General features: G+C 41.2%; 5 protein-coding genes across 6 annotated transcripts; 4 read left to right on the top strand and 1 right to left on the bottom strand.

Annotated features, from left to right (window-relative positions):
- Positions 1-228: 228 nt before the first annotated feature.
- LOC115684203 (sulfite exporter TauE/SafE family protein 3-like) lies at positions 229-1,776 on the top strand. The gene is made up of 4 exons (XM_056306511.1): positions 229-685; positions 863-1,022; positions 1,332-1,532; positions 1,619-1,776. Exons 1-4 carry the CDS (start codon positions 470-472, stop codon positions 1,708-1,710), a joined length of 669 nt encoding a protein of 222 aa, XP_056162486.1. The 5' UTR covers positions 229-469; the 3' UTR covers positions 1,711-1,776.
- Positions 1,770-4,626, top strand: LOC130134506 (sulfite exporter TauE/SafE family protein 3-like). Of its 2 annotated transcripts, XM_056306509.1 has the most exons (9): positions 1,770-1,888; positions 1,987-2,075; positions 2,164-2,250; positions 2,365-2,415; positions 2,834-3,055; positions 3,340-3,433; positions 3,611-3,751; positions 3,876-3,999; positions 4,497-4,626. In XM_056306509.1, exons 1-8 carry the CDS (start codon positions 1,822-1,824, stop codon positions 3,959-3,961), a joined length of 837 nt encoding a protein of 278 aa, XP_056162484.1. In that variant the 5' UTR covers positions 1,770-1,821; the 3' UTR covers positions 3,962-3,999; positions 4,497-4,626. The 2 variants fall into 2 exon arrangements, with proteins under 2 accessions (XP_056162484.1, XP_030464779.2); XM_030608919.2 differs by lacking the exon at positions 4,497-4,626 and having other exon boundaries at positions 1,777-1,888; positions 3,876-4,141.
- Positions 4,627-4,737: 111 nt separating this feature from the next.
- On the top strand, positions 4,738-9,211 carry LOC115684206 (uncharacterized). The gene is made up of 6 exons (XM_056306512.1): positions 4,738-4,992; positions 6,360-6,487; positions 6,717-6,820; positions 6,975-7,062; positions 7,302-7,363; positions 8,663-9,211. The coding sequence occupies exons 1-6, from the start codon at positions 4,880-4,882 to the stop codon at positions 8,813-8,815; spliced, it is 648 nt and encodes a 215-aa protein (XP_056162487.1). The 5' UTR covers positions 4,738-4,879; the 3' UTR covers positions 8,816-9,211.
- A 1,467-nt stretch (positions 9,212-10,678) lies between these two features.
- On the top strand, positions 10,679-16,805 carry LOC115684205 (la protein 1). The gene is made up of 10 exons (XM_030608921.2): positions 10,679-10,835; positions 10,942-11,020; positions 11,180-11,329; positions 11,754-11,893; positions 13,174-13,322; positions 14,639-14,737; positions 14,842-15,241; positions 15,529-15,676; positions 16,289-16,367; positions 16,489-16,805. The coding sequence occupies exons 1-10, from the start codon at positions 10,785-10,787 to the stop codon at positions 16,583-16,585; spliced, it is 1,392 nt and encodes a 463-aa protein (XP_030464781.1). The 5' UTR covers positions 10,679-10,784; the 3' UTR covers positions 16,586-16,805.
- Positions 16,806-17,361: 556 nt separating this feature from the next.
- Positions 17,362-22,977, bottom strand: LOC115684243 (aspartate aminotransferase, cytoplasmic). Its single transcript, XM_030608982.2, has 12 exons — positions 22,725-22,977; positions 21,963-22,034; positions 20,918-20,979; positions 20,748-20,831; positions 20,538-20,637; positions 20,306-20,426; positions 19,992-20,155; positions 19,749-19,886; positions 19,391-19,512; positions 18,993-19,087; positions 17,957-18,077; positions 17,362-17,626 (listed from the first exon to the last, which is right to left on the bottom strand). The coding sequence occupies exons 1-12, from the start codon at positions 22,779-22,781 to the stop codon at positions 17,542-17,544; spliced, it is 1,221 nt and encodes a 406-aa protein (XP_030464842.1). The 5' UTR covers positions 22,782-22,977; the 3' UTR covers positions 17,362-17,541.
- Positions 22,978-27,930: the final 4,953 nt, after the last annotated feature.

Here is a 27,930-nt window from a genome sequence, read left to right as displayed (position 1 = left end):
CCTCCGGCCAGTCGCCGGTCCGGCGACCGGCCAGAGGCGAGGGCCGGCGAGGTCGGCCCCGCCGGCTGCAGACAAAAAAAAATTTAAAATATAATTAGGACAAAGATTAAAGTTTGGGGTTTTTTTATGGAATTGGGCCCAATATTTTCTCCAGTTTTTGAGTCACTGCTGCAATGGAGCCTGTGGCTCCTGAGGATATACTGTGAAACGTGTGGTTGGAGTCCCAAGAAAGCCTTTTTGCACAGTCCCTTGTTCTGTCATTTCAAAACGTGCCGGAGAGGGTGGGTCACTCCTTCAGGGAAAAGATGGTTTTTCCTCCCGTTTCCATATTTATAGGAGCATCTTTCTTTGATATGTCCGCCTACCTTTTTGACGATATTTCGCTCTCGCCCGGTCACTGTTTCTCCGGCCATCTTGTTTTCTGCCTCGCCATCGACATTTGCCCACTTTAGCAGATACAGAAACCGCGATGCCTGAGTTTCGCACCAAGTTCGAGTCTTTTCGATTGGTGTTGATGGTACTGTTCCAAGTTCTGGTGGCCATAGTGTTTGTTTCGGCCGACAGAAGCCTCCCGTTTGAGTCTCCGGGACTTGGCGGGACGGAAAAAACGGGGAGCGAGTACTTTCTCCGAGCAGTGGATTACTTATGGAAGCTGAATCAATCTAGTTATCAGCATGTCTGGCCGGTAATTTTACCATTCACCAGAAATTTGAAACGATGCTCTACATGAACATAACTTTTTCTTAAAGGCAACATGGAAACTTTGCTCGTGAAATTGACCCGTCCGTTTGATTTCCGTTATCATAGCCAGACAATAAATGTGTTAAGGGAAGTAGCATAACTAGCAATTTTTCCGCTCCAGGAGATGAATTTTGGGTGGCGGATTGTCGTCGGTACTGTGATTGGAATCTTCGGAGCGGCTTTTGGGAGTGTTGGTGGCGTTGGCGGTGGTGGCATCTTCGTTCCCATGCTGAGCATGGTTATCGGGTTCGACCCCAAATCATCAACCGCCATATCAAAGTGTAAGTAGTCAGGACTGAGTGATTATGCTAATATACTTGGATAAAATCTGTACAAGAGACAGAAACCAAAGCAGACCTTGTGGCAAAAAATGGTGAAGGAAACAAAATTTGAATTCCAAGTCCATGCCTGTCTTCACATGAAGTAGAAAAATTCGAACTTGATACAATTTGACGGGTACTAGACTTAGGATTTCCATTTTAACGGTTTACTTCTTTAGCTTGAACTTGGTTTTGTGTTGGTCTTCGATTTATACACGAGCAGTGTCGATTTGAACTTAAACTTCTATTTGGCATCGTTGTTTCTGTCAGGCATGATCATGGGTGCGGCAATCTCAACGGTCGTGTACAACCTCAAGCTGAGGCATCCTACCCTTGACATTCCCATAATCGACTACGATCTAGTGTTGCTCATCCAGCCAATGCTTATGCTTGGCATTAGCATAGGCGTCATGTTCAACCTCATATTCGCCGACTGGATGGTTACGATCTTGATTATTCTCTTGTCACTGGGTAATTGTTTACATTACATAGCGTTCTTTATGTTCCGATCTGTTCTTCCATGTTCGACCTAAATGATGCCCTCGATTTGTCCTCAGGCACCTCAACCAAAGCATTCTTCAAAGCCTTAGAAACCTGGAGTAGGGAAACCGTTTTGAAAGAGGTAGATCCTCGTGCAAACTCAAATTAAGGAAAGCTTCCAACGACATTAAAGTTTTTCCTGGAATCAAAATTGCTAGTGCTGCCACAATGCATTAGGACATTTTACAGAGAATTGCTTCATAAGGTGTATATATTAACCATGGCCTCACTATTTTCAAACTTTATGCTCATTTTCTGGGAGGCAGCTAAACATTTGGAGTCGAGTGGTCAGTTCACTAATTCATTCCCTTTTTGTTATGTTCAACTCCCTAAGATAACGATTGTCGCCAATCATCTCTTGAGTTTTCCTTTTAATTTGATTCAGCAGACGATGATATCGATGCCCAACTGGAACAAAAGCTTCTTCCCCAAGCGGCGAGCAGCAGCTCTAAATTCAACACCAAGAAGACACAGGTTTTTTGCAAGCCTGGCCGTTTGAAATCAGTACGTGTAATGTGTTAATTATTTGAACTTAGATCTTTCTTGTGGGTGACTTTGGTAGGTCTCGCTACTCGAGAACATTCACTGGAAGGAGGTTGCGCTTCTTACTTTTGTTTGGGTCGCGTATCTGATTCTGCAAATTTCCATGGTAAAACTTATGTTCATCATATCATCTCTTGGCAAGTATATTAACTTCACAGAAGACCTGTTTGTTCTTGAGCATGGTAGGGCAAGTACTGAAATCTCGATTCTAATTTGACAGAACCAAACAGCAACCTGTTCAACAGCATACTGGGTTCTGAACTTTTTACAGGTACATTTGGTCATTTCTGTTTTCATAGAAGCAAGACAAACTTCCTTTAGATCTCAATTACAGCGTCGTTGCACTTCTAGCAAAAGAATAAACAGTGGTACTCTATACCCTGAATTATAGGATTTATGTTAAGTACTCCGAATTTCGGATCACTAATCAGTTCTGTTTGACCCGCTTAAGAAAGAATGTGCCGCAATAACAGTCCATGATGCAAATGTGATGACAAAATGAAGAGTTTGTGGTTGCAAAATGCAACCATTTTCTGCAAAGTTTGGTGGAATATGAAACCAAAGTGTTTCTAATGCAAAAGCTGAAAGTTAATAATGGCAAAATGCCCGCTCTTTTGTACTCCAAATTGGATGCTAATTTGGAGCCGACATTTTTAATTTGGTTAGACTAAAAATCCATGAACTTGCAGCTGCCAGTGTCGATTGGCGTGTATGCATACGAGGCAATCAGCTTGTACAAGGGATGGAGAGTGATCGCATCGAAGGGTGAAAAGGGCAAGAATTGGCAAGTGCGGGAGCTTTTATCATATGGCGCCTGTGGCATTTTGGCCGGAATAATTGGCGGACTACTAGGAATCGGTGGAGGATTTGTCATGGGTCCTCTGTTTCTGGAGCTTGGCGTCCCTCCCGAGGTGAAACTTTCGGAACCTCCAAGATTGTTAAAGAACTTTGAGAACTTCCTTCAAGTTCTTTCAATGACTTCTTAAATTTTTCTTGCGGAACATCAAACAGACAGAAAGTAGAGAAAAGCGCGACGTTTGAGCGGTTTTGTCAGTATAACAAATCCCACGAAGAAACCCGCTTTAGACTTTCAATATTGGAACAGTTTTTACTAGCCATGCCCGCTTTAATTTCAAGACGGAAGGAGAAACGTAACTACTCTGAATTGTTAGCCAATCTTTGCATGGTTGTGTAGGTCTCGAGTGCCACCGCCACATTTGGGATGTCCTTCTCCTCGTCCATGTCCGTGGTCGAGTACTATCTGCTGAAACGTTTTCCAGTCCCCTACGGTATGTTCGCGCTTCTAATAACCCACATTACTGCGGACGATCAGTGTTAAAGAACCATATTCAGAAACTGTTGAAGCAAACGTAGAAAAGCTCAACCTACTCATCAACTCAACTTAGATATGATAATATGTGGCCTCATTGATCCTAATTCAGATACTATCTGATGCTCTCTTGCAGCCTTGTACTTCATTCTCGTGGCAACTGTCGCTGCCTTTGTCGGGCAACACATCGTGAGGAAGCTGATAATCATAACCGGAAGGGCATCAATAATCATCTTCATCTTGTGCTTCACAATATTCGTCAGTGCTATCTTGCTAGGTGAGCATCAACCCAATAATACTCCGCAAGTGAATTCTTTCATCCTCTCTCGCTATAGTTCCGAGAGATCGAGACATTGATTCGATGCTCACTTTTCTGTTTGCTTTTTTGCACTTCTTGATAGGCGTGGTCGGATTATCCAACATGATCGGGAAGATCGAGCGCCATGAATACATGGGATTCGACAACTTGTGCAACTTTAGTGACTAGTTTGGCTTGCCTTTTCTGGGAAATGTGTGTTTGTGTCTGTATGTATTGCTAAGCTAGCAAGTATGAATAGTTTGATTTGTGATCAGCTTTCCTGGCAACATGAAGGATTTGTCTCCTCTATAGTTGAGAATTTGAGATGCTTGGAAGAAAAGTTCTGAATCATATTCCACCTTTATAAGAGGAATTACTTTCACAAGAATCAGAATGCACAATTCTAAAGTTCCATTTGTACCGAAATAAAAAAAAAGAACAGGAAAATTGTTCTGCGCTGATAATTGAGATAATGACACAAATGGTCCCTCAACTTTGACTAAATGTGCAATGTGGTCCCTCAATTTTCGCTTTGTTCAATGTGGTCTCTGAATTTTTGGTATATATTCAAATTAGTCTCCGGACTATATGAAAATGTTCAATATTATTCCTAAACTTAAATTAATCAAGTCTTTCTATTGATTGCATTTTTTGCAAGTTTTAGGATTTGATTGCACCCTCGTGACAAGTTTTAGGACTCGATTGCACTTTTTGAAAGTTTCAGGACTCGATTGCATTTCCGTAATATGTTTTAGGGGCTTCCAGTGCACTTATCCGATTTTTTTTTATAAAGAAAAAGTTGGAGGATGCAATCGAAAGAAAAGATCAGTTAGGTGACCGATTTGCCAAATAAAGATAAGAACAGGGGCGAAATTGCAATTTCCTCAAAAGAAAGAGGGAAGCTCGAAGCGAAGACAAAAGAAGAGGGAGGAGCGGTGAGGTTCCCAGAGAGAGACTTCCTTCGCCTTCTTTCCTACGCTAACCTGCTTGACTCTCTCTCTCTCTCTCTACCTCGCTTGCTCGCTCGCCTCCCTCCTCCACAGCAAAACCCTAGGCGATCGGACCGTTCCTTCCTCGTTTCCTCGGACGCGCGCGCGAGAGGCGACGATGGTGTTCTACTTCAAGGCCCGTCCGGAGGCAGGCGACTACACCCTCTTCATGGGCCTCGACAAGTACGAGAACGAGGAGCTCATCAAGTACGGCTTCCCCGAAGACATTTGGTACTCGATCCCTCTCTCTCTCTCTTACCCCGTCTCGGTTCCGTCTCTCGCTGTTTCGATTGTGGATTGCTGATCGCGGGTGCTCTCGAATTCGGATCGGCCCTCTGGAATTGCGTTGAAATCGAGTGTGGCGCGTCGAATTATGGAATTTTTGGGAAGGGGCTTTGGGATTCCCGTTGGTATCGGCATTGCGATTCTGCAATTGTCACGATCGGCGGACTATCTGTTTGTCGCGCCTAGAAGATGGACTGAATTAGATTAGAGAGAGAGAGAGAGGCTGAAAGCATGATACTTTAAAAGAAGAAGAAGAAGAAGAAGAAGAAGAAGAAATGGAGTGGAATCTTGGTCAATTTGGAAAATGGATTGAATTAGATTAAAGAGAGAGGCTGAAAGCATGATACTTGAAAAAGAAGAAGAAGAAATGGAATGGAATCCTGTTCAATTTGGAAAATGAATTGAATTAGATTAAAGGGAGAGGCTGAAATCACGATACTTTAAAAAAAGAAAAGAAAAAGAAATGGAGTGGAATCTTGGTCAATTTGGAAAAGCAGATAATAATACGTTCTCCTTTTGAATTATGAATGCGGTGATATAGGTAGGATTAACTTGTTTTTGCATTTCATATTGTCACTCTTATATTGGCTTGAATGGTAACTCAATCTTATGAAATGTCAAAGTATGTCACTGTTTATTTCAATTTAAGGTCGCTTGTGTACTTGCTATTGTGTTTTCTTTCCCTGTCTTTGGCTTTTGAAAGCTTTCTCGAACTTGTTCACTGCATCTTTTGATTACTGAGAAATTAGTTGACGGTTACGCTGCTGAGTGATTAAAAATTATGTTGCTTTTTGAATGTCCTCCTTTATGCATCAGAAGATAGGTTCTTGCAGTGGAGAGGGTGTTGCATTTTTGTTTTCCTAACTATTTGAATGACGTGAAGATTGTTGCTTTCCTTAGCAACTCTATTTTCATCTGAGTATGTAGTAATAATTATGCTGATAATATCTACTCTATCAAGTAGTCGTCCCTTTCTGTTTCTTTTGCTAGCATCTAAGCATGTTAACAAAAGGCTTCTTATTCACATGCGTTGTACTTTTAGCTGAATCTATGACTTTCTAGGAAATGCATTACATGTCCAGTCTTTTGTGAATACCTGGCTAATGACTCATTCTGAAGTGAGATCTCTGCACTGCTTCTTTTATTTTTTGTCTCGTCTAACACTAAGATTCTTTCGAAGATTTATTGACTTTTTTATGGGGGTGGTTTGAGCTAGTGATGGCTATGAATTTAGAGGAAGCTAACTGATTCTTTCTTTGCTTATCAATGTAACACCAAGTGAAACTTTGTTCATATGAGTTTGTCTTTTGCAGGTTCCATGTTGATAAAATGTCCTCTGCTCATGTATATTTGAGACTGCACAAAGGTCAGACAATTGATGATATTAGTGAAGGTGTGCTGGAGGACTGTGCTCAACTTGTCAAAGCAAATTCTATCCAAGGCAAATGATCTGCACTTTTGTTACTGTACCAACACCACTATTATTTTCTGTATTATTCTCAAAGCATTTTTTTGACCATTTAGCTATCTGAGACTAAAGGACAGACTGTTTATCTGAGATTTATGGCCTGCTTGGAGTTTGTGCATTTTGCATGTCTGTTAAACATCTTGAACTGTTCCTGATGGTTATTTAATATTTCGTCGTGTTCCCATGTCAATTGTATCCATAGGCAACAAGATAAACAACATTGATGTTGTTTATACTCCTTGGGGAAATCTGAAGAAAACGGCGTCCATGGATGTTGGTCAAGTTGGTTTCTACAATTCCAAAATGGCAAGTCTTTTTCCCTCTGTTATTTTTTGCTGTACCAACATATTGGTATATACTTCTTGTTGAAACTATTGTTTATCAAACTTGCTATTTTTTTTTTCTGAACTGGGTTCATATTTGATTCTAACAGATTGTTTCTTCTTAACAACGTATCCAGGTTCGCACTGTGAGAGTTGAGAAACGGCTTAATGATGTCGTCAATAGACTGAACCGGACAAAAGTGGAAAGGAAACCTGACTTAAAAGGTAATTTATGTGTGTCACGTACTTTATGACTTCTGGGAGTATCTGTTCAGTAATTTATCTAGATTGTTCAAATCTCTATGGTCGACGTATAGGTTTAATCACTCTTCCCCATAGAGTACTCTATTTTATATGGTATGAATTTTCCTTTTTTTTTGGGTATTCAACCCTAACTTGTTGTCGGCCATAGATATAACATATTGGCTTAGATTGCTTATTTGATATGTCGGCTATGATTGCAGCTGAGCGTGAGGCAGTCAATGCAGCTGAAAGAGCAGAAAGAAAGCAACAGCTAAGAGATAAAGTAAATCCTTTCTGTGTTTGAATATATACCTTTTCTTCTGTTTCCTGCACTTCTATTTTTATCTCAGTCATCATTGTATTTTGATGTAACATCTGTCCCTCAAAGCTGATGGGTAGCTGTAAATTTCTCCAGATTGATCAGTTGTCATAGAAAGTTAATTTTGAGGCATGAAGAAAGAACATTTCTTTGGGGTTGAATTGGAGCTGCATTTAGGTTTTGATGCTCTTTAAGTATGACATACTTGCTTTTTAGGAAACTGTGGCGGAAGAGGCTTCAATAGTGGTTCTCCCCATGGACTGCTTTGGAAATCCTTCTTTAGCAGCACACCTCATGTTGGGTTGAATTGGCTGCATTTAGGTTTTGATGCTCTTTAAGTATGACATACTTGCATTTTTGGAAACTGTGGCGGGAAGAGGCTTCAATAGTGATTCTCCCCATGGACTGCTTTGGAAATCCTTCTTTTAGCAGCACACCTCATGTTGGATAGACAATAAACTACAGCAGTCTGTGTTTTGATCTTACGTGACTTTGGAACATAGGATAGATGTTTGGTTTGGTGTATGGGTAGAGTAGAGAACTGTTCAGGTTTTAATAATTATATATATATTTTCCTTCTAGATGTCAAGGGAATCTGTCATAAAGCTGGAAAGTTTCCCGTAAACACTTGCATCCTCCAAAGCTGTTCTTTTTGCAATGCTTGTTTCATTAGAGCATGTTTGGATAGACTTTCACTTATATTTTTTGCTTAATCCAAATTTTGCGATAGACACACTTTGAACTTTTTTTAACCTGAAATACCTGAAACTGTCACACCATATAGATGTTGACATCCAGATTCTTATATAGCTTCATAATTTGTAAACTCTGTATAATATTTTTTGATTTTGGTGGAAAAGCAGAAAAAGTACTTTTTGCTTTTACTTTAGCCTAAAGAAACAGGCCTGTATACTGTCATTCTGTTTTGACTGTTCTGTATACAAAATTGGCATTCTGCTCTGATTGCTGTACAATACCTGTCATGTTTTGTTAGTGGCTTATAGCCTTCGGCTTCTACTTCAGATAATGTTTGAGAGTGGGCATTGAACTTTCTGTAGTTTGTCATAGCCCAGATTGTATGTTATTTTAAGGGTTTCACGAGTTGATTTATTTTGGTTGGGTGAAAGGTGGGTTAAAAGGGGTGCTAGTGTTTTAACTGTTACAATAACTACCCGTTTTTTGTTATGTGTTAATGAGTCTTGGACCAAATTTCCTGGTCTTCTTGGATAGCTCTAGATCATGAAGTATAACATTCTTTTTCAGAAACGACGAGAGGAAATGGAAAGGCTTGAAAAAGAGAGGCAGGCAGAACTAAGGAGCTACAAGGGCTTGATGGTTGCTGAAAATATGACATCTAACAAGCAAATTGCCTCTGCAAACAAGTCTTTACAGGAACTGGAGGAGGACTTCATGTGATAATGTTATTCTGCATTGTGGTTGGCTGTTGTTTGCTCTCAACAAGGGAATTTAGTCATTCAGCTATGATCCTAGGCCAGAAGGAGTCTTTCCTCAAAGATGAATGATCTCCATCCTTTCACCATTCATTCCCCTACTATACGGAACTAGCTACTATTGATGATAGTAAAAAGTGCTGGGTGCACTTGGTACAGAGAGGAAGTGTTGGATTCGGAAAGGCTTAAGGGGAAACTTCATGTTCCTTGGTGCAATTTTATGAGATGTGTCCTATGAAGAATCTTACAGATACAACTTCCTCAATCTTTCGTGGATTGAATATTTTAGTTGTAGAACTTGATGAGACATCATCTTGTGCCATGTTGTCTTGCGAGTTGTATGCAAAGAGTCTTTCTTGAATTCAACTTTTCATATGCGCTGTTAGCCTTTACCTGCTTACATCAGCTCTGGGTGTTACAAGCTTGCTACTTACAGGCCTTTTGCCCCCTGGTGTTTGGTTTTATTGGTCGTCACATCAGTGCTGTTTCTAGAGTTGACCATAGGTTACATCCGTTTTTCTTCCTTACGACGCAGCAGAATGCATTATGTGTTGGTTTGCGTCGGTTTGCTGCTCTGGTTGGTGGTTTGTGTAGCTGTCTATTGCAATCTGGTGTCATGTTTGGCTTGCGGTGGGGTATTTCATGGGTTTGCAGTAGTTCTTTTCCCTACTTTATGGTATTTGTTAGGCCTGCGTTAAACTGCTATGGTGACTAGCTCTGAGAGTTGGTTGTCATGTATTTTAACTCCAAGAGAGAGGTCGATGCATGAATTTTTGCAGATCAAACAGAATCTGCTGATTTCGTCGCACACTATCGCTCTTCTGCTCTTTCTTCAGACTCTTAAAAGCTAAATATTGTCTGTCTTACCTAGTAGTTTTCTAGACCCAGATCCATATTTTGAATCAATGTGATCATCCTTGATAATAGAAGCTTGCAACATTTCGTTCTACATCCATGTTCTCTAAAGTAGCTTCAGTGAAGCTCACAGTCAAGTGAACCTGAATGAATGTGGGTGATACTTTGTTTTAAACTGATCTCCACTTTCCCACTGTGTCATCTTTACCCCAGAATCAGATGCTGTTTCAAAATTGGACCCGCAGCACATGTTCAGTCATTTGTTTTTATGGCAAGCTCGGTTCTTTCCCTTCCAAATGCAGTTCTAAACGACCACAAAAAGAATCTTTCATTTCAAGAGCGAATTTTGGGCATTCACAGCTCAGAGTCCCACTTTGCTTTATGCCTTTTTCAAACTCAAGCTAGCATGAACCGATGCTTAGGAAGAGGTGGGCAGAGATCCAAATGGCAAATAGACGAGCTATTTTTCCACACTCCCCTAACTCAGCCATCCGATTTTGTCATTGTTTTTTGTAACGGACATTTAATTGAATACGGGACGTCACCATACTATTTTACCATTTATTTCTCGTCAACAATATGCAATATGCAGCATAGAAGCAAAGCTCGATTCTAATCAATCTCTTGATTGTAATTTGAGCATCAAATCCAACGTACCGTAAAAATTCACCAAATGGCAAGAAAATGACATTGGAATACGAAGATAATACCATGAAAAACTTCAAACTGGTATATATGTGAGTACAATGAGTAATACATTTTTAACTTTCCACAGATGTCTCCGAAAGGGCGACACTGTATTTTCCTTTATTCTCTCTTTTCGACCCAAAGGAAGGAAAAAGAAACTCCAAAGCGAACCGGAATATGGAGAGCGAAACCGGCTCCACAATCGGTCCGGAAGCGAACCCGGTCCAACCCCTCTCTCCTCCTCCTCCTCCTTCCCCTAAAACCCTAATAAAATCACCTCCATTTCTCGCGGAGTCGTTCTCCCTTCCGAGCCTCCAAAAACCCCCCACCGACGAACTCTCTCGCCATTCCTTCCTCCGATCACGCAGAGAAGGAAAGAGGAAGAAGCATCAATGGCGTCGCCGTCGCTGGACGAAGAAACAGCCAAGAAAGTTCATCGCCAGGTCCTCCCGAACTCCTCGAATCGTCTCTCGCGCTCGCGCTTTTTTTGGGATTTCGGGGGCGATTCGCTTCGCCTAAAGCCCTGCTAACATCTGCCGAAATGCGCAGGTGGAGTTCTATTTCAGCGACAGTAATCTTCCGAGGGACAATTTCCTCAAGAAGTCGATCGGCGAGAGCGAAGATGGGCGTATCCTCTGCTGCTTGCGTTCTCTGGTCACGTGTTTGCGTTGTTTTTATCTATTTTTATAGCCGTTTGTGGGTTTTTGGTGTCTGCGGGTTTTGGTTGGTTTCGATGAGTTGGGAGTTCTCTGCTTGTCTGTTGTTGTGGAGCTTAATTATGCTGCAGTGGTCAGTTTAGCGTTGATTTGCTCGTTCACGCGGATGAGGAGCCATCTGGGATTGGAGACCCTCAAGCCTGAAGAGATACCGGAGGAAACGGTGAAGGCAGTGGCTGATGTCCTTCGGAAGTCTGAATTTCTTAAACTTTCTGAAGATGGTGATTTTCTCTGTGTATTCATTTCTATAATGTTTATACATCTGCGAGATACTCTCTTTTCATTACAATTTAACCCATTTAATTATTATTTTTTTTTTTTTGGGGGGGGGGGGGGGGGTTTCTTTCAGTGTGTAAGATTGTTGACGAGATAGTGGTGCGATTACTTTTTAAATATCTTTCCCTAGGTTTAAGTAGCTTGAGGGTACATGTTGATATTGGGAGGAGTATAGGAGGTTTGCCCGTGATCCTTCATACTGGCTATTGAGGAAATATGAAGCTACATGACTTGCTTTAGATGCATTAAAAAACATTACTTCCTGGATATGGAAAGAATGACCTTAGTAAGCATTGGATCACATACAATCTTTTTGGGATGCTAGGGTATTGCACATACTCTGTCATTTATGTTTTCTTTATCTCTCAGGGAAGAGAGTTGGTAGGATTACTGAATTGAAAGCTGAAGAGGTGATTGAGCAAGTAGATACAAGAACCATTGCTGCATCACCGCTAGAGTATAATGTAAAGCTGGAAAATGTGGAATCCTTTTTCACTCAATTTGCGAAGGTGATGACAGCCTTCATACTTCTCTGTTTGCATCTTTTTTGCAAGTTTAGCGTTTCTTGTCCCTTGTCATGGATTTCATCTGTGATAGGTAGATTTGCATTCCTGAGTTTTATGTAGTACTCATTCTACCACATCTATTCATTTGTGTTGGTCGATTAAGGAGTTTTTTCACGATCTTATTTGATTTTTTTCGGTGGTGATCTGGTTCTCCTTTTTGTGTTGAGTGGTTGCAAGAGCAAGGTTCTAGGACACATAGATCATGCTAGAGCAGCATGTTTATCGTCTCTTTTCCCTGAGCACGTGGAAAGCTGCTTTTGTTGGTAAATTATAGTCAATTATATTAAGGAATAACTTGAACAGCTTGTGCCCTTCTTTGGTTATAATTGGGAAGTTTGACTTGGTCAATTCAGTCGGTTAGGATGGGTTAAATATTCGGGAACAAAAATTTTGGATTATCTTACTTAAGGCGAGGCGAAAAAAAAGCGCAAACCCAAGCAAAGCAAGGCGCAATTGAGAAGAATAAACCTTATATTTAAATTTTGAACTATATAAGAAATGTAAATAAATGCTGTGCAAGAAAACTGTGCTCTTAGCCGTAGGGATGGAGTGAAAAGTAACCCAAACATAATGTCATACAACTCAGAAGAAAACAAAGTCAAACACATTCTTCTAGGTTTAAAAATTACTTTTCTGGATCTCTTTTCTCTCTATGTTTTTAAAATAAAAGGATATATGTGTCATGTAAAAGAAAGACTCGCCTGGGTTTCCATAACCCACAATTTATATTACGCGAGCACCTGACACCTTGTGCGCCTGATGGCTTAGGTGAGAAACGTATGTGGCTTGTTGAAGGCGCCTCGCCTAAACATCACAGAGGCGAAAAGCCATTGCCTTGCCTTTCTTTTGCGCTTCAGCATGTGCCTTGTGCTCTTTTGACTACCCTGACGGAGTTAAGCTTCCAGGTCTTTTCAAAGCACTTGACCTTCTGAATCTGTGCAAAAGTTGCTTTTATGTATGTGCTGGATGATTACCAAGTCACCATTATACCTATGTAGTGAATCGATGTTCCAACCTGACTAGTTCTGTGGATGAAATTCTGTTTGAGATCTTCCATCTCTTGTGACATAGTGAGATATAGGGCAATGTAGAAGTTGGAGCTTCAAGAATTAACTTATGAGGCCTTCGATTGGGTTTACCTTTTCCTTTTCTTTTGTCTCCTATAATGCCCTTCTTTTTACATTTTGTGAATGTGGACATGGTTCTGAGTCCCTCTATTTCAGGTTAATAGTGTGAGGCTACCTCGCCATGTTGCAGACAAAAGGGTATTTTGTGGCACAGCTTTGGTTGAATTTTCAGCCCAGGAAGATGCTGAGAGGGTTTTGAATGAGAGTGTAGTTTATGCAGGAGTTGAATTAGAGCTAAAACCAAAGTAAGTTTTTTTATGTCAATTGTTTTTAAAGGGAATTTACTTTAGTGATCTTTGCTTACCTTTGCGCTATTTTACAAGTTCCAGGCAATTGGATTGTGTAATGATAACATAAGCTTTAGTAACTTTATTTCATCATTATGAAAATGGTCAATGTTGGACCAAGTAATGACATGCAAGTGCTTAGTTCACTGTAACTTTACTGTCTGTGGAACTGTTTTGTAATGTGATGTCTTGATAGCTATGTCAGAAAAAGTACCTGAGGGTTGATCTTTGCGATAAAACTGTAGAGCTCAATCTGCTGTTTGACTTTGACACTAATGGCTCTCAATTTCCTGCTACTACAACCTTTCATTCTAAATTTCTGCTAGAGCATAAAAGCTCCAATTGTATTTTATGACAAGGAAGCCCACTTTAAGTTGGTATCCTGAGCCTTGAAATAACTCACTAATTTCATGAACCAGGTAAGACACGAGTCAAAGCCCTAGTGGGTGGCCTAAGCATGAAATGCTTTGTACTTGGTGGTGTGAGGAATCGACCTGTGCCATTCGCATAATCTATACACAAAATTCTGTTCCTTATTTACAAACCCGACTCATGGGTTTTAAAAAGATCCTTTTAGTTTTGAAACTTTGAAGTTTCCTTATGTATTGTTGCACTACTTTGGGCACTCTGCCAAAAGATACATCACATTGTCATTCTCTTTTCACTCAAATGAATTTGTGGTCATGAGATGGATGGTTGTGCGATCATTGTGCTCTAGATACTAAGGCTGGAGAGGATTTTCGTAAGATTTTTGACACTTTACTTGTTTGGTGTTAGATCATCATAGTTGGGAGTTCTTTTATGAGTGACTAATTATTAGTAACATTGTGAAGTTGAGCTAATGAGATGAGTATTCGTGCGTGCTTTACATATTTCGCTGGAGGATTTTCATAGGATTTTCACCAGTTTACTTGTGTTTGGTGTTGGAATATCATAGTCCTGAGATTTGAAGAGTCACTAGATACCAGTATCCCGCACCCTAACCACACTTCCATATCTTTTGTCAAGTTGCTGGAAAAGAGAGACTTTCTACATTTGGTAAACTCTGTTAGTGAAACTGTAGTTGCTAGAAGAGACATTAGCTTGATACAGTTGGGGGTGTAGAGCTGGCTGTTGTACTGTAATGTTCAATTTGACTGGCGAATCCTCTTCTGTAGCTGTTATCACCTTTTCCTGTGTCTTGTGGTGTTTAGGGATCTGTTGAATTGATAGTGCTGGGTTTGTGGATGAGGTTATGTTGTTGTATGTATGGCTAATGCCTTTGTGCCCTTCAGGAAGGATTTTGATGCTGAAAGAGCAAAAATGATGGAAGAGTTTGAGAATGCTCCTCCCATGAGTTCAGACAACAAGAATAATTCTGATCCACAGCTGAAGTAAGACATTGCCTCTTGATTGTAGAGGTTAAGCTTATGTTTTCTTTTTCCTACTTTCTTCAGACATATCGAGCATGATGACATCCACTCTCTTATTTTTGCAGCTACCCAAAAGGCTTACTTGTTGCATTCACATTGAAGCGCATTGGAGATGGAGGTTCTACTGAGGAAAATGGCACTCGTGAGCCAGCAGCAAGTGAAAACACAGAAGGGTTAAATGTTGACGGGTCTAAAGATTCTTCAGAGAAGATCAATACTGAAGCTGATCAGGCAGCATCAGAACATGTCAATGATGATGCTGGGCTGCAGAAAGATACAACAGAAGGTGCAAATAATGGTCTAGAGAGTAGCGAAAAGGAGCATGAAAGTGGAGAGCAGTCTGCTGAAGGTGCCTCACATAAGGATGGAGAGAAGGAGAGATCTTCCACTACCTATAAGAAGGACATGAATGTGGTAATGCGTGAGGATCTGAAGAATGTCTTTGGGAAGTTTGGCACTGTTAAGGTACTTTGCTCATTTCTCTAATTCTTTCTGGTTTGTGGAGATGCGCTAATTTGCTTATTTAGTTGTGATGTAGAAGAGGAAATTATTGCCTGCACTTTTCAGTTACCTTTAAAGCTAAAGACATCCTTACATTTCTTTCTTTACAATGCGAAGGCCGGTGGCTTGATTATGCTTTGGTCGTCTAGTTAGTGGCTCCTTGAACCGGAGAATTTCTTTTGTTGACAGATGTAGTGGCTATCTTATTCCGTTTATCTGACTACTTTTAATGGTTCTGGGTGTTTCTGAAGTTTGTTGACTTCAAGATGGGAGATGAATCGGGTCACATAAGGTTTGAAGAACCTGAAGCAGCCCAAAAAGCTCGTGCTGCAGCAGTTCTTGCTGAAGAAGGGGGTCTTTTGGTTAAAAACTATGTTGCCACGTTGGAACCTGTTACAGGTAGATAGTGACTTTCTTTTTACTCGGTGCTTCTTGTTTCCTCCCATTGATGACAGTATTCTGATGGAAGCATTTGTGGCCACTTACCATATTGAGTTTCTATCTAGTTTCCTATTGATGAAAATGTTAGCTTCTATTTCAAGTGCCGTCTGCAATTTCAAGACCGTGGGTATTGCCCCGTGGAAGTATAATAATTATAGTTTCAGCAGTAGGATATGTTTTGTTGGTTGGTCTTTGTTGTATGATAACCTATAAAATAGACTTGGAGATGCTCTTTTATTAGAGCCTTTTTTTTTATTCCCTTTGCCAGCATTTCATAACGGTTTGAGTGGTATCTTCTTCTTGTGGTTAGATGTGAATTTTAATTGATATTTATCTTCGAGTTGTTTGAATCTGCACAATTGATCTCTTTTCCAATTTTTGGTAAATTCTTTAGACAATATTACTGCGTGGGCAGCTGCAAATTTTTTGCAAGTGTATTTGGTCTCAGTTCTTTTCGTTTTCATCAGATCTTGGGCTTTTTCTGATGTCTTTTCCACACACGGGTGAGAGTGCAGCAAGCTGCAAAGTGTATTACGATGTTTGAATGATCCGCTAATCTCATTCTCGCAGGTGAGGCAGAAAAGGAATACTGGGGCCTGCTTCGTGGTGGCCAGGATAGATTTCGGGATACTAGGGGTGGACGAGGAAGGTTAGTATGCACACCGTGCGGTTGATTCGTCACCTCATACATTTTGTTCACGTGTCTTATTAACATTCTCTCTCTCTCTCTCTCTCTCTCTCTCGTAACGATAAAACTTTTTTCCTTTCAGAGGAGGAAAACATTTTAGAGGTGGGAAGCACCCTCGCTCGAGGGGGAATGACTCTGGCTTTGGTCGTGCAAACAAATCTCAGAAGGTAGGCCGATGAAAGTCGAAGGCCCAAACTTCTTAATCAATTTTGGGACAGGTTTTGTAGAATTGGTCGGATCCGCCCGGCAATCTGTCTTCTTTTGTTGCCGAGTTAGTCTTGCCGAGCACCGTACGAGAATGTCCGTATTTGTTGTACTCTTTTTACCGAAGGAATCAGAGTTATTAAGCTTTTATTATGCTTATCTTTGAGGTGATCAGAGCTTTTACAGTCTTTGGCTTGTTCACGGTGCTCCTCGGTAAAACCATTTCTTGTCCTCTCTGGACTTGCTATTAATTTGTTGGGGGTTTGGCTTAAGGACTAAGCTCTAGTCGAACATCAGAAAACAGAGTTGCTTTGATTTTGCTTTATCGACTAAAATGTAGATGATTTGATGCTGGCCCCCTTGGGACTGACCGGAATGGAAAAGAAAATGAATGTATGTACAACCAGCGACTTGACCTTACATATAGACCCGTCAGTCAAATGAGTGAATCTAGTAAAAAATGATCTGATCCAAATTAATACATTTAACCCATTTCGATTCATTTCTATATGAGACAAATTTGGCAATCTATATCTAATTCATACCCAATCCGATCCATATTTGTTGTTCATACTTGTCCATTTAGAAAAACTCATCTAAATTGAGGTGAGAGCACGTAATAAACGAGCGCGAGATTGAGTAAGGGCAAGAGAGATTGAAAAGAGAATTATAGAGGTGAGTTAATTAAATGATTTATCATCCATTTTGACAGGTCTAATGACACCAACAAATTTATAGGGAATTCCTAATATTTTGTCATAACATGTCTTTAAATTCCGGTTCCCAGCACAAAAGAGGATGCTTCAAATGCCTGACTCGTCGGGGTCAGATTATTCAAACCAGATACAAGCAAGAGTAAGCAAAATTGTAATGAACTAATCACGTCGCGAACGAGGACGTGCACGCTTACAAGAATGATGCTTGTGAGCATTTAGGAAGAACCAGTAACAGCCGCATGAATGGCATCTGCCAGATGAGGAACAGTCCTCGAGCTCAGACCTGCCATGCTGATTCTCCTGCATGTTTAATATAAGAATGCTATGAGAAAAAATGGATTTCCATTCAACTCTGTGCACACTAATCATGTTCTTGTGTTGGGTTTTACGTTAAAGAGCGTAGTTTAATTGTTACTAAGTGGTTATAACCAGAAACTTCATAGGAAGCACTTGTGGAAAGGGTATACTGCTCAAAAAAGGCATGAGAATGCTCTTACATGGAGGTGTCAGACAAACTGAAAGTATAGAATCATGATGGTATAATGGTCTCAAAGCAACTATCGTGAACAGCGAATGGAATAAATAGTCGAATACAAGATAAACCAACCAAGAGGGTATAGAATTCGTTACCCGTCGGATGTCATATAGATATGATATTCTCGTGTCATAAATGCGACTTGCTCCGAGTTCAATCCGGTGAAAGTAAACATGCCAATCTGCTTGATAATGTGACTCCAGTCACCAGGAGTGCCTATAAAAGAGAAAAACCAGTAACCGGAGAACCTTTCATCCTTTATGAGTACAGTAGACCCAACTCACAGGCAGGCTCAAACATATTTAAAATGGTTCAGACTGTCTAATTAGGAACTACACAGTTTAAGCAGGAACCTTCTTTGGGTGAAATAATTCTAAATTATTTCCCCCGTGGTTGGTTAGAGTCAGTGCACAAACATTTTTTCATCTAAACAGCTCACTCTTAAAGAGTCGAGGCAAACCAGGCAATTTTAGGCCAATTACAACCTCATCAACCAAAGATATGAGAAACTATATTTAAAAATGCAGGAGCATTGCTCAGAGATTCTGGCAGTAGATGCAATGAAATGATAAGATAATATCCCTATAAGAAAACTCGTGAAATATAAGCGTTTTACTATGAAATTTGCATAAACCTATATAATGAAGATGTAGTTCAAAAAATCGACCCATTCAGTAAGTCGAATAATCTGATTGCATCAGTCAATTTTTCCTCTTGCAAGCAAAAGCAGCAAGTAATAGTTACAGTATGAGTGAGTTTTGAGTTGAATTGGGCAAAGATATGCGAAGTGAACCCACCCAAAAAGCATATTAAAGTAAAACAAAAGTTAGACTTTAGTGGAGACATTTGCCCCACTGAAATTCATGAGACGCGGCCTTGCTTGGCCGCCGAAATGCATGACCTATCATGCACATTCAGGAGGAAGGGATAGACAAGGAGGGAGAAATCCCAGGTTTCGCTGACTCAATCTTTTGACACAATCGATTAGGATTTTATTGAAGAATGCAATACACATAGTAGAGCGACAAATGACAAAACCAAACAGCTAAGGGTATTCAGCTAAACAACAATAAATCGACATAGCTGAGCAAGTTCAATTCAGCAGATACAAAACTTCAAAAAAGCACCCACCTCTGGCCTTCAAGGCTTCAAAAAGTTCACGACGCATGCTTTTAATGCGGTCAGCCATTGCCTTCAATTCAATAGTCCATTCATTGTACATGTCCCTGCATATATGAGGTAGACATATTTGAGTGAAACCATATTTATAGTTCCCACAAAAAAAAAAAGACTGACATGAAGAAATGTAATTTAGCACTCAAACCATATTTATAGTTCCCACAAAAAAAAAAAGACTGACACATGAGGAAATGTAAGTTAGCACAAGGCACGAGGGTAGAAAGAAAAATCAAGAGAAATCAGTGGCTAGAGAAGTAAATTGATCAACTTCTTTTGAGTATATAAAGAATTTCTGAAATACGAGTTATGGCATGGCACTTGCAGTGTCAGCACACAACTCAACTCCTTACTTGTCCCTGAGGATTGTGGCAACAATAGAGGCTCCATGAAGAGGAGGATTAGAATACATAGGCCGAATCACGAGTTTCAGTTGACTCTCGACCCTGCCAGCAACATCAGATGTTTTGCATACCTATAGATTAAAATGGGAGTTCAAACATATTCAGGGCCAGCAGTCAATATTCAACTCAAATACAGACATGAAAAATGAATCAGTCATTCTGTCATGTTTCGCTTACACAAATGTAATCTACATTAGAAAGTGAAATTTAAGCAACTGAAGCAAACTTTCAAATAGATTATCTACTGGAAATGAAACATGGTTTGGAGTCAGTTTTCTACAGTTGAAAAAGGACAGATAGCTCATACAATACTTAGGGCTCCAACACGCTCTCCATAGAGTCCCATGTTTTTGGCATAGCTTTGTGCTACCAGGCACTCACCACCATCAGCCACAAACATACGAACAGATTGTGCATCAGCATCAAGACTTCCGCTGGCAAAACCCTAGGGTTTCAAGAGAGAATTTTAAACCAAGATAAAAATTTCTTCAGTTGTTTCACATGAAACGATGTATCCATCCTAAGTATATCAATCTGTTCGACAACCCACCTGATAGGCACTGTCAAAGAAAGGTAACAACTTTTTTGATCTCATCAACTGCCTTATCTGCTCCCACTGGTCAACGATTGGGTCAACACCAGTTGGGTTATGAGCACAGGCATGTAGTAGGACAACTGCTCCAGATGGTGCAGATCCAAGATCTTCCAGCAGACCTACAACACATTAGAGACTAGATTGTTATACTCTAAAAAAATAAATCTATCATGAATTCAAGAAAACAATCCGATGTGCATACCTGCCTGCAAATATATATGTATACACAGAGGAGAGCTTAATAATAGGCTAGCTAAAAAGTAATTCACCTTGGAAATCAAGTCCACGTGTTGCAGGATCATAATATCGATAGTATTTTACAGATAATCCAGCCAGAGTAAAAACTTTCGGGTGGTTCCCCCAAGTTGGTTGGGGAATGTATATTGTGCGCTGAATAAAAACCAAGGAAATGTTTTTACAGACGGATCTTTCGTAAGTGTATAATCTAGTCATTTTGATTTCGTGCAAGATGAATAAATGGATAAATAAATAGTGCTATACCTCATGGTAATGCCTCGCCAAAAACTCACCGCCAACTCTCAGTGAACCTGTACCTGACAAGCACTGCACAGTGGTGACCCTGTTCTCCTGAATAGCGGGGCTATTCAACAGCACAAAAGATGCAACACACAAAGGAGGTACAAATAAGATGAGAATTTAGTCAAATGATTGAATTACGTCGAACATATCATGCCAAGTGAACTTTTCTACCTGTCAGCACCAAAGATGAGCTTTGCACTCAATTTATTGAATTCTGCCAATCCAATAATCGGAAGATATTCCTTCACCCGTGATCTGAATTTATGAACGTACAATCAATGAATCACAATGATAGGCCTGAATTCCGTTACAGATAAGAAATATGAAAGTAGACAACTCACGCATCATTAACAAGAGACTGCTCTGCCTGTCTTACTACACTGAGGACAAGAGGTTTTCCTTCCTGTCATTCACATGAATAGACAGCCAAGAGAGAAGAAGCTTGCATCAGGATAGGAAACATATAGTCTTCTGACAATTTAATTTCCTTATTAAGAAAACCAACTTGCAGGATACTAAGTCAACCCTGAGACTAGGTAAACATTTCACAACTATTGCAACTTTGAACAACTCTGAAACGAAAGCTCAGGGGTCACTTATGCAGCTTCATCTTTTCACCTCATAAAAAAAAGATCCATCTTTTTTATCAGAAACCTTAAACGATTGATTTTGAGATTACAGTCCCAACTAACATATACCTAAAGGTAGCGCCTATTAGGAATCACTGCTTATTTGCCATTAATGCCCAATGAGTCACAAGCAATAGAACATAAATAACCAAGCGGCAGTTTGTATTCATCCAATATCATGCTGAAGCAAAACCTATCCATCTTTGTGCATAAGAACCTAAGCACACTCTAGCAAGAACTGCTGACAATCGCCACCACTGACTTTTAATCAGATTATTAACATTATCCAATATTTTTGAATTATATGAATTCTGCCAGCACAAAATTTCTGAAAGAAGCATTTAGATAAGCTATCGATCTGCATATTTTCTTCATTTTGGCCCCATATTTAAGAATTCTGTCAGACATTATATATTTATGATAAGATACTAGCTAGACAAACAAAAATGTTAACCAAATGATCAAGCAGTCTGTTTCAAGTAAACAAGCTGCATCATCTTTGCTTGAATCAATATAAGTTATGACCTTATGATAACTAGTTAAGTTTGGCCCCACTAAGGAGAAACTATGAATCCGTCCTTGCACTCTAGAGAAGTAAATTATTGGCATAAATTTTTCATATGATCATGAGCAGAGAGGAAAGGTATAAAAGCATCCAAACCCAGGAAGAACATGCACTGGGTAACTAAGCTGTACCTTCGAGTGTCTTAAGTCCAACAATGATACATCATAATGTTTTAGATGGAAGATAATTTACCTCTGTACGGTAGGCACCAACACCCAAATTCAATTTGACTGGGCTAGTATCTTTGTTATATGCAACAGTCACCTGTTCAAGCACAATAGGCCAAAGCTTTCACTATCGAGATGTACAAGACAAAACAATCCTAGGAAACAAAGATCAACATAATATAGTTTAGCAACAGAGCTGGGTTCAGAAACAAAATCTCAAAGCGTGGCGTATAATGTCTGTAAGACAAGACAACTCCAAGAATGAAAGAAATCAAAGCAGTTTCTCAGAGCAGATCACTCGCTCATTAGATTAAAAACCCAACAAGGGCACGGACAACTCTTCGCAATCAGTCTAGCATCTCATGCAACTCCCGACAAGCAGCGATCCGTCAACAGATAGTTTCCCCAATACACCTCGACGCCTCACAAAAACCAACGTTTCAACCGACTTCACCATCCGTATTCAACCATACCATCAAGAACTTCGCCGGAGATAAAAAAGAAAAAAAAGAAAAAACATAAAAGCACCCAAGAAGCTGCAGCCAAACATCACGACCCAACAACTCACTAGTCACTACCTCCAGCCTCCTCGACACAAGGCAAACCCACAGCCAGACAGACAGACAGACAGGCACAGCGCCGAAATGGAGATCAAATCATCGTACGCAGACACGCGAGTACCAAAGAAGACCCGGCATCGCGACCACTCGCGACGCCGCTTCCTCGGCCGGAGACCCAGAAGCAGATGCAGATCACGCAGACAAGGAGAGAGAGTGATCGATTTTACCCCGAGGATGGGATCTTCGGGAGCGCGAGCGACGTGATGGAAGACGGAATCGGCCATGGGAGGGGAGATGGGTGGTTCTCTACCGGAGAAGATGCGAGCGTCGGTCGGGTTCAGAGTCTCTTCAAGATCGAAGCTTTGGAAGCAGAGGAGCGTCGATCATGGTGCGAAGTTGAAGGTGACGGTGACGACGAAATATATAAATAGTGATGGTGAGTGGGGGGTGACTTTAATCTGTGGGCTCCCTTCCCTCTGTTTTCTGGTTTGCTTTTTCCTCCGTTCCATGGCATGCCTACATGCTTTTGACCTAAAAAAGAAGAAGAAAGAAATAATGCTAAATTATGCCCCGCCCACCCTAAAAAAAAATAATGCTAAATACATTGAAACCGTCGTAAAAAGAGATAACGATATAAATGATCGCTAAACTTTAATCTGATATACATTATGAATCCTGAATTTTGGATAAATGTCTAATATGATTCCCGAGCTTTTAATTTATTCGGTAATCAGTCTATGAATTATATAAAAAATATTCAATATTATCATTATACAGATTCAAGTTCGAGGACAACATGGAATATTTTTATATGGTTTGGGAACTATATTGAATATGTAATAAAATTTTAAGAACCAAATTGAACAAATCGAAAGTTCAGGAATCACTTTATATATTATATTAAAGTTTAGGGACTGCTTATGTTATTTTTCTCATAAAAAATGACAAATTGTACATGAGTATTCAATTAGATAAATCATTATCCCATGGTTCCTTTTTTTTTTTGCTATATTTTCGATAAATAAGTGTGTGTGTATATAATATATGTGTGTATGTATATATATGGACAGTTTTTTGGGTTAATACCACGAAAAACCTCAAACTGGTACACCTGTGACAATTTTATCCAAAACTAATTTTTTGACTATCAAAAACCCCAAACTGGTATACCTGTGATAAATTTACCCGAACTAATTTTTTGACCACCAAAAACCCCACATTGGTATACCTGTGACAATTTTATCAAAAACTAATTTTTTGACTATCAAAAACCCCAAACTAGTACACCTGTGATAATTTTACCCTGAACTAATTTTTTGACCATAAAAAACCCCAAACTGGTATACCTGTGATAATTTTACCTCAAACTAATTTTTTGACCACTGAAAACCTTAAACTGATACATTTGTGATAATTTTATCATCCGTTAGTATCCTTTAAATTGGATTAATATCACGAAAAATTACAAATTTATAAACTTGTGATAAACAGAGGGGTAAAATCTCAAACTAGTACATCCGTCAACTACCACGTGTCATCAAACTTAACAATTTGACAGTAAAATTTAATGGAAACTAACAAAGGGTAAATTTGTCATAGGTGTACCAGTTTAGAGTTTTTGGTGGTCAAAAAATTAGTTCGGGGTAAAATTGTCACAGGTATATTAGTTTGGGGTTTTTGGTTGTCAAAAAATTTGTTCGGAGTAAAATTGTCATAGGTGTACCAATTTGAGATTTTTCGTGGTTAAAAAAATAGTTCGGGAGTAAATTTATCACACGTATAATAGTTTGGGGTTTTTCGTGGTATTAAAATTTTTTTTTTTGTTGTCTTCCTTGTGCAAAGTTGACCTGTGTATGTACTCGTCCGCCTGCCTCTTCGGTTATGCGGCGAGCGGACGAGCGTGGTCGTCGTGCGTAATCAACTCCAGATCGTTTTTATTTCCTCTTTGCAGGTTTATCTCACTAGTCGGCTTTCTTTCTTTTCTTTACGGTAGTCAGGTGGTATCCGGATTAGCTTTCGGCTATCTCGACTGGTTTGCCTTCTCAACGGGACTCTTCCCTTAGCGATCTGGTACGTTCAGGATCTCATTCTTAAGAAGGAGCTCTTATCGATGCTCGAACCCAAAATCACTATAAGAGCAGCGAACTTCAAATTCATCTGAGCCAACATCTAGATGGGTAATGCCCAGTAATTTTAACTACTCGAGCGTGCATTGTATGAAGAAAGAAGATCATCTACTGTTTCATAAAGTGGGTTGCTCATATCATAAGCTTCGGCTTCTTTTTTTTCTGAAAATAATTCGGTTGAAGAGTAACATAAACCGTGAGATTGTGAGGCGGCTCAAACCAGGCACGTTCTATGCAAAAAAAAAGGAAGCGATTCTTGAGATCGCACGGAAATTTTCCACTTCAGAAAGCACGGTATTATGACCCCTAATTCGTGCCGAGTTACTGCAGGATTATGCACAGTAATCAAAACATCAATCTGAAGTCATGTACAAAATGTACATTTGGCAAACTACAGATGTACCGAGTGAGAAACTACTACATAGACTCGATCTGTTAATATATCAATACCATCATAACCATTAATCGTGGGGGTTCTATCGTGGGGGCGCGAACATTCGATTTCCTATGATGGTGTTGATCTACACGAATTGAGTTTATGTAATGTTTCCGACTTTCTGAATCGGTGGGAAAAGTGCCGAATAAGTCCTAAACCTTTTGGGGTAGTGCCAAATTAGTCCTAAACCTATTTTTAGTGCCAATTGAGTCCTAAACCTTTTGATATAGTGCCAATTCAGTCCTTTTGGCCGGATTTTGCTGACGTGGACGTCGGCCGGCCGGCGACCGGTCACCGGAGCTGACGTGGACAAAATTTAATATTATTTTAATATTTTTTTGAATTTTTTTTCTTCTTTTTTTTTCTTCTCCCTCTTCCTCCAGCCGGTCGCTGGAGCGGCGACCGGCCGGAGGCCAGAGGCCGGCGAGGTCGACCTCGCCGGCCGGAAGGCAAGCCACGCCGGCCACTGGCGACGCTCGCCTTCGCCGTTGGCAGCGAGGGCGAGCCTCGCGTTGGGCTGGCGAGGCTCGCCCCGCCCTCGCCATGGCCGGGCGAGGCTCGCCCTCACCGGCGACGGCGAAGGCGAGCCTCACCATGGCGGGCGAGGCTCGACCTCGCCGGATCTGGCGAGGTTGAGCCTCGGCGACGGCCGGGCGAGGCTCGCCTTCGCCGTCGCCGGCGAGGGCGAGCCTTGCGCCGGGCTAGCGAGGCTCGCCCGGCCCTCGCCATGGCCGGGCGAGGTCGACCTCGCCATGGCCGGGCGAGGTCGACCTCGCCGGATTCGGCGAGGTCGGGCCTCGCCCGGCCGCCGGCGAGCCTCGCCCGGCCATGGCGAGGCCGGGCGAGCCTCGCCAATAGCGCGAGGCTCGCCCTCGCCGGCGAGGCGAGCCTCGCCATGGCTGGGCGAGGCTCGACCTCGCCGGATCGGCGAGGTCGACCTCGCCCGCCGACCATGGCGAGGGCGGGCGAACCTCGCCGGCCCAGCGAGGCTCGCCCTCGCCGGATCTAGCGAGGTCGACCCTCGCCGGCCATGGCGAGGGCCGGCGAGCCTCGCTAGCCCGGCGGCGAGGCTCGCCTCGCCGGCGACGAAGGCGAGCCTCGCCCGGCCGCCGGCGAGGCTCAACCTCGCCCGGATCCGGCGAGGTCGAGCCTCGCCCGGCCATGGCGAGGGCCGAGGCGAACCTCGCCGGCCAGTAGCGAGGCTCGCCCTCGCCGGCGACGGCGAAGGCGAGCCTCGCCATGGCTGGGCGAGGCTCGACCTCGTCGGATCTGGCGAGGTCCAGCCTCGCCCAGCCGCCGGCGAGGCTCGACCTCGCCAGATCCGACGAGGTCGAGCCTCACCCAGCCATGGCGAGGCTCGCCTTCGCCGTCGCCGGCGAGGGCGTGCCTGGCCAGTGGCCGGCGAGGTCGACCTCGCCGGCCTCTGGCCTCCGGCTGGTCGCTACTCCGGCGACCGGCTGGAGGAAGAGGGAGAAGAAAAAAAAAAGAAGAAAAAAAGAAAAAAAAATTCAAAAAAATATTAAAATATTATTAAATTTTGTCCACGTCAGCTCCGGTGACCGGTTGCCGGCCAGCCGACGTCTACGTCAGCAAAATCCGGCCAAAAGGACTGAATTGGCACTATATCAAAAGGTTTAGGACTCAATTGGCATAAAAAATAGATTTAGGACTAAATTGACACTTTCTCAAAAGGTTTAGGACTTATTCAGCACTTTTCCCCTTAATCGGCTCGTTTGTTTGCTTATTTACGTTTTGGTCCGACTCGATTTGAACGTGTGATGCGTGTTTGATACGTGCGCCCGTTGTTTTGCTGTCGCAGTGCAAGGGGCTTTACAAGCTGCTAATGGAAAGAAAGCTTCCGAACATGTTTTTGCTCAAGAGCAGGAACTTGTGGTGGTGTTGAAGAAACAGCCCACGTCCATGACATAGAGCTGCAAGAACAAGATGGGTAAAGCCCGGTAGTTTAACTACTCAAACGTGCATTATATATAACACGGGATATCTATTTTCGACCAACGGTACATTTGTTTGAGCGAAAGTGTTTTTCGGGAATCCGTTTTCCGGACTTTCACTCGTTTGGTTTGCCAAAATTGATAAATAAACTGAAAACACTTTCCAATTAAGGAAAACATTCATGTATAAAATTAGGAAAGTGAATTCCCTAATCTAATAAGGTGAAAACACTTTTGGGAATTGCTCATCTTGAATTTTTTTAATATTTTTCTTTTCTCTTTTCTCTTCTTTTTTTCTTTTTCCTTCTTCCTCCCTCCGCCGCCGGTCGCGGGCCTTTCTTTTTCCAAAATAAAAATAATTTAAAAAATACAAATTTTTTTTGATAATTTTCGCCATCAGATTTTCCTAACCAAACAACTGAATATACTTTTCAAGTCTTTTTTAGGTTTTAGCCAAATATTGGAAAACGAACTCATTTTCCTGGAAAATGACTTTCTGGAAAGTATTTTCTAGAAATTGTACATTTTCCGTGAAACAAACGCACCTTAAATATGTAAAAAAAAGAAAAAAAGAAAATCATCTATGATTGCATAAAGGGGGTTGCTCATAAGCTTCGGCTTCTTTTTCTGAAAATAATTCGGTTGAAGATTAATATAAACCAAGAGATGGGGAGGCAGCTCAAACCAGGCATGTTCTATGCAAAAAAAGGAAGTGATTTTTGAGATCAAATGATAATTTCCAATTGTGTGCTAAATGATTTCCAAGACAGTTTCTGTAAGTTCATTGGTACGAGCCGGCGACCACTTGACACGCCGCTAAGTTTATCGAAAATGCTTTGGCATTGAGAAGAAAGCACGGGATTATGACCCTTAATTTGCGCCGAATTACAAACACCGATGGAAACATTGATTTGAAGTG

The sequence above is a fragment of the Syzygium oleosum genome, unplaced genomic scaffold (assembly GCF_021117445.2).
Source record: "Syzygium oleosum isolate NSW1041296 unplaced genomic scaffold, Sole_v2.1 Sole_v2.44, whole genome shotgun sequence".
Classification (NCBI taxonomy): Eukaryota; Viridiplantae; Streptophyta; class Magnoliopsida; order Myrtales; family Myrtaceae; genus Syzygium; species Syzygium oleosum.
This window is presented reverse-complemented; position numbering and strand designations above follow the sequence as displayed.

Excerpts from the sequence above, each read along its gene's own strand:
- LOC115684205 (XM_030608921.2), top strand. The coding sequence starts at position 10,785 with ATGGCGTCGCCGTCGCTGGACGAAGAAACAGCCAAGAAAGTTCATCGC. Across the intron at positions 10,836-10,941 it reads CCAAGAAAGTTCATCGCCAG|GTGGAGTTCTATTTCAGCGA; the intron begins GTCCTCCCGAAC and ends CGAAATGCGCAG. Across the intron at positions 15,677-16,288 it reads CACGTTGGAACCTGTTACAG|GTGAGGCAGAAAAGGAATAC; the intron begins GTAGATAGTGAC and ends TCATTCTCGCAG.
- LOC115684243 (XM_030608982.2), bottom strand. The coding sequence starts at position 22,781 with ATGGCCGATTCCGTCTTCCATCACGTCGCTCGCGCTCCCGAAGATCCC. Across the intron at positions 20,980-21,962 it reads TTGGTGCCTACCGTACAGAG|GAAGGAAAACCTCTTGTCCT; the intron begins GTAAATTATCTT and ends TGTGAATGACAG. Across the intron at positions 20,832-20,917 it reads CAGTCTCTTGTTAATGATGC|ATCACGGGTGAAGGAATATC; the intron begins GTGAGTTGTCTA and ends TCATAAATTCAG.
- LOC115684206 (XM_056306512.1), top strand. The coding sequence starts at position 4,880 with ATGGTGTTCTACTTCAAGGCCCGTCCGGAGGCAGGCGACTACACCCTC. Across the intron at positions 6,821-6,974 it reads GTTTCTACAATTCCAAAATG|GTTCGCACTGTGAGAGTTGA; the intron begins GCAAGTCTTTTT and ends CAACGTATCCAG. Across the intron at positions 7,364-8,662 it reads AGCAACAGCTAAGAGATAAA|AAACGACGAGAGGAAATGGA; the intron begins GTAAATCCTTTC and ends ATTCTTTTTCAG.
- LOC130134506 (XM_056306509.1), top strand. The coding sequence starts at position 1,822 with ATGGCCTCACTATTTTCAAACTTTATGCTCATTTTCTGGGAGGCAGCT. Across the intron at positions 1,889-1,986 it reads TAAACATTTGGAGTCGAGTG|CAGACGATGATATCGATGCC; the intron begins GTCAGTTCACTA and ends AATTTGATTCAG. Across the intron at positions 2,416-2,833 it reads GGGTTCTGAACTTTTTACAG|CTGCCAGTGTCGATTGGCGT; the intron begins GTACATTTGGTC and ends ATGAACTTGCAG.
- LOC115684203 (XM_056306511.1), top strand. The coding sequence starts at position 470 with ATGCCTGAGTTTCGCACCAAGTTCGAGTCTTTTCGATTGGTGTTGATG. Across the intron at positions 1,023-1,331 it reads ATCAACCGCCATATCAAAGT|GCATGATCATGGGTGCGGCA; the intron begins GTAAGTAGTCAG and ends TGTTTCTGTCAG. Across the intron at positions 1,533-1,618 it reads GATTATTCTCTTGTCACTGG|GCACCTCAACCAAAGCATTC; the intron begins GTAATTGTTTAC and ends ATTTGTCCTCAG.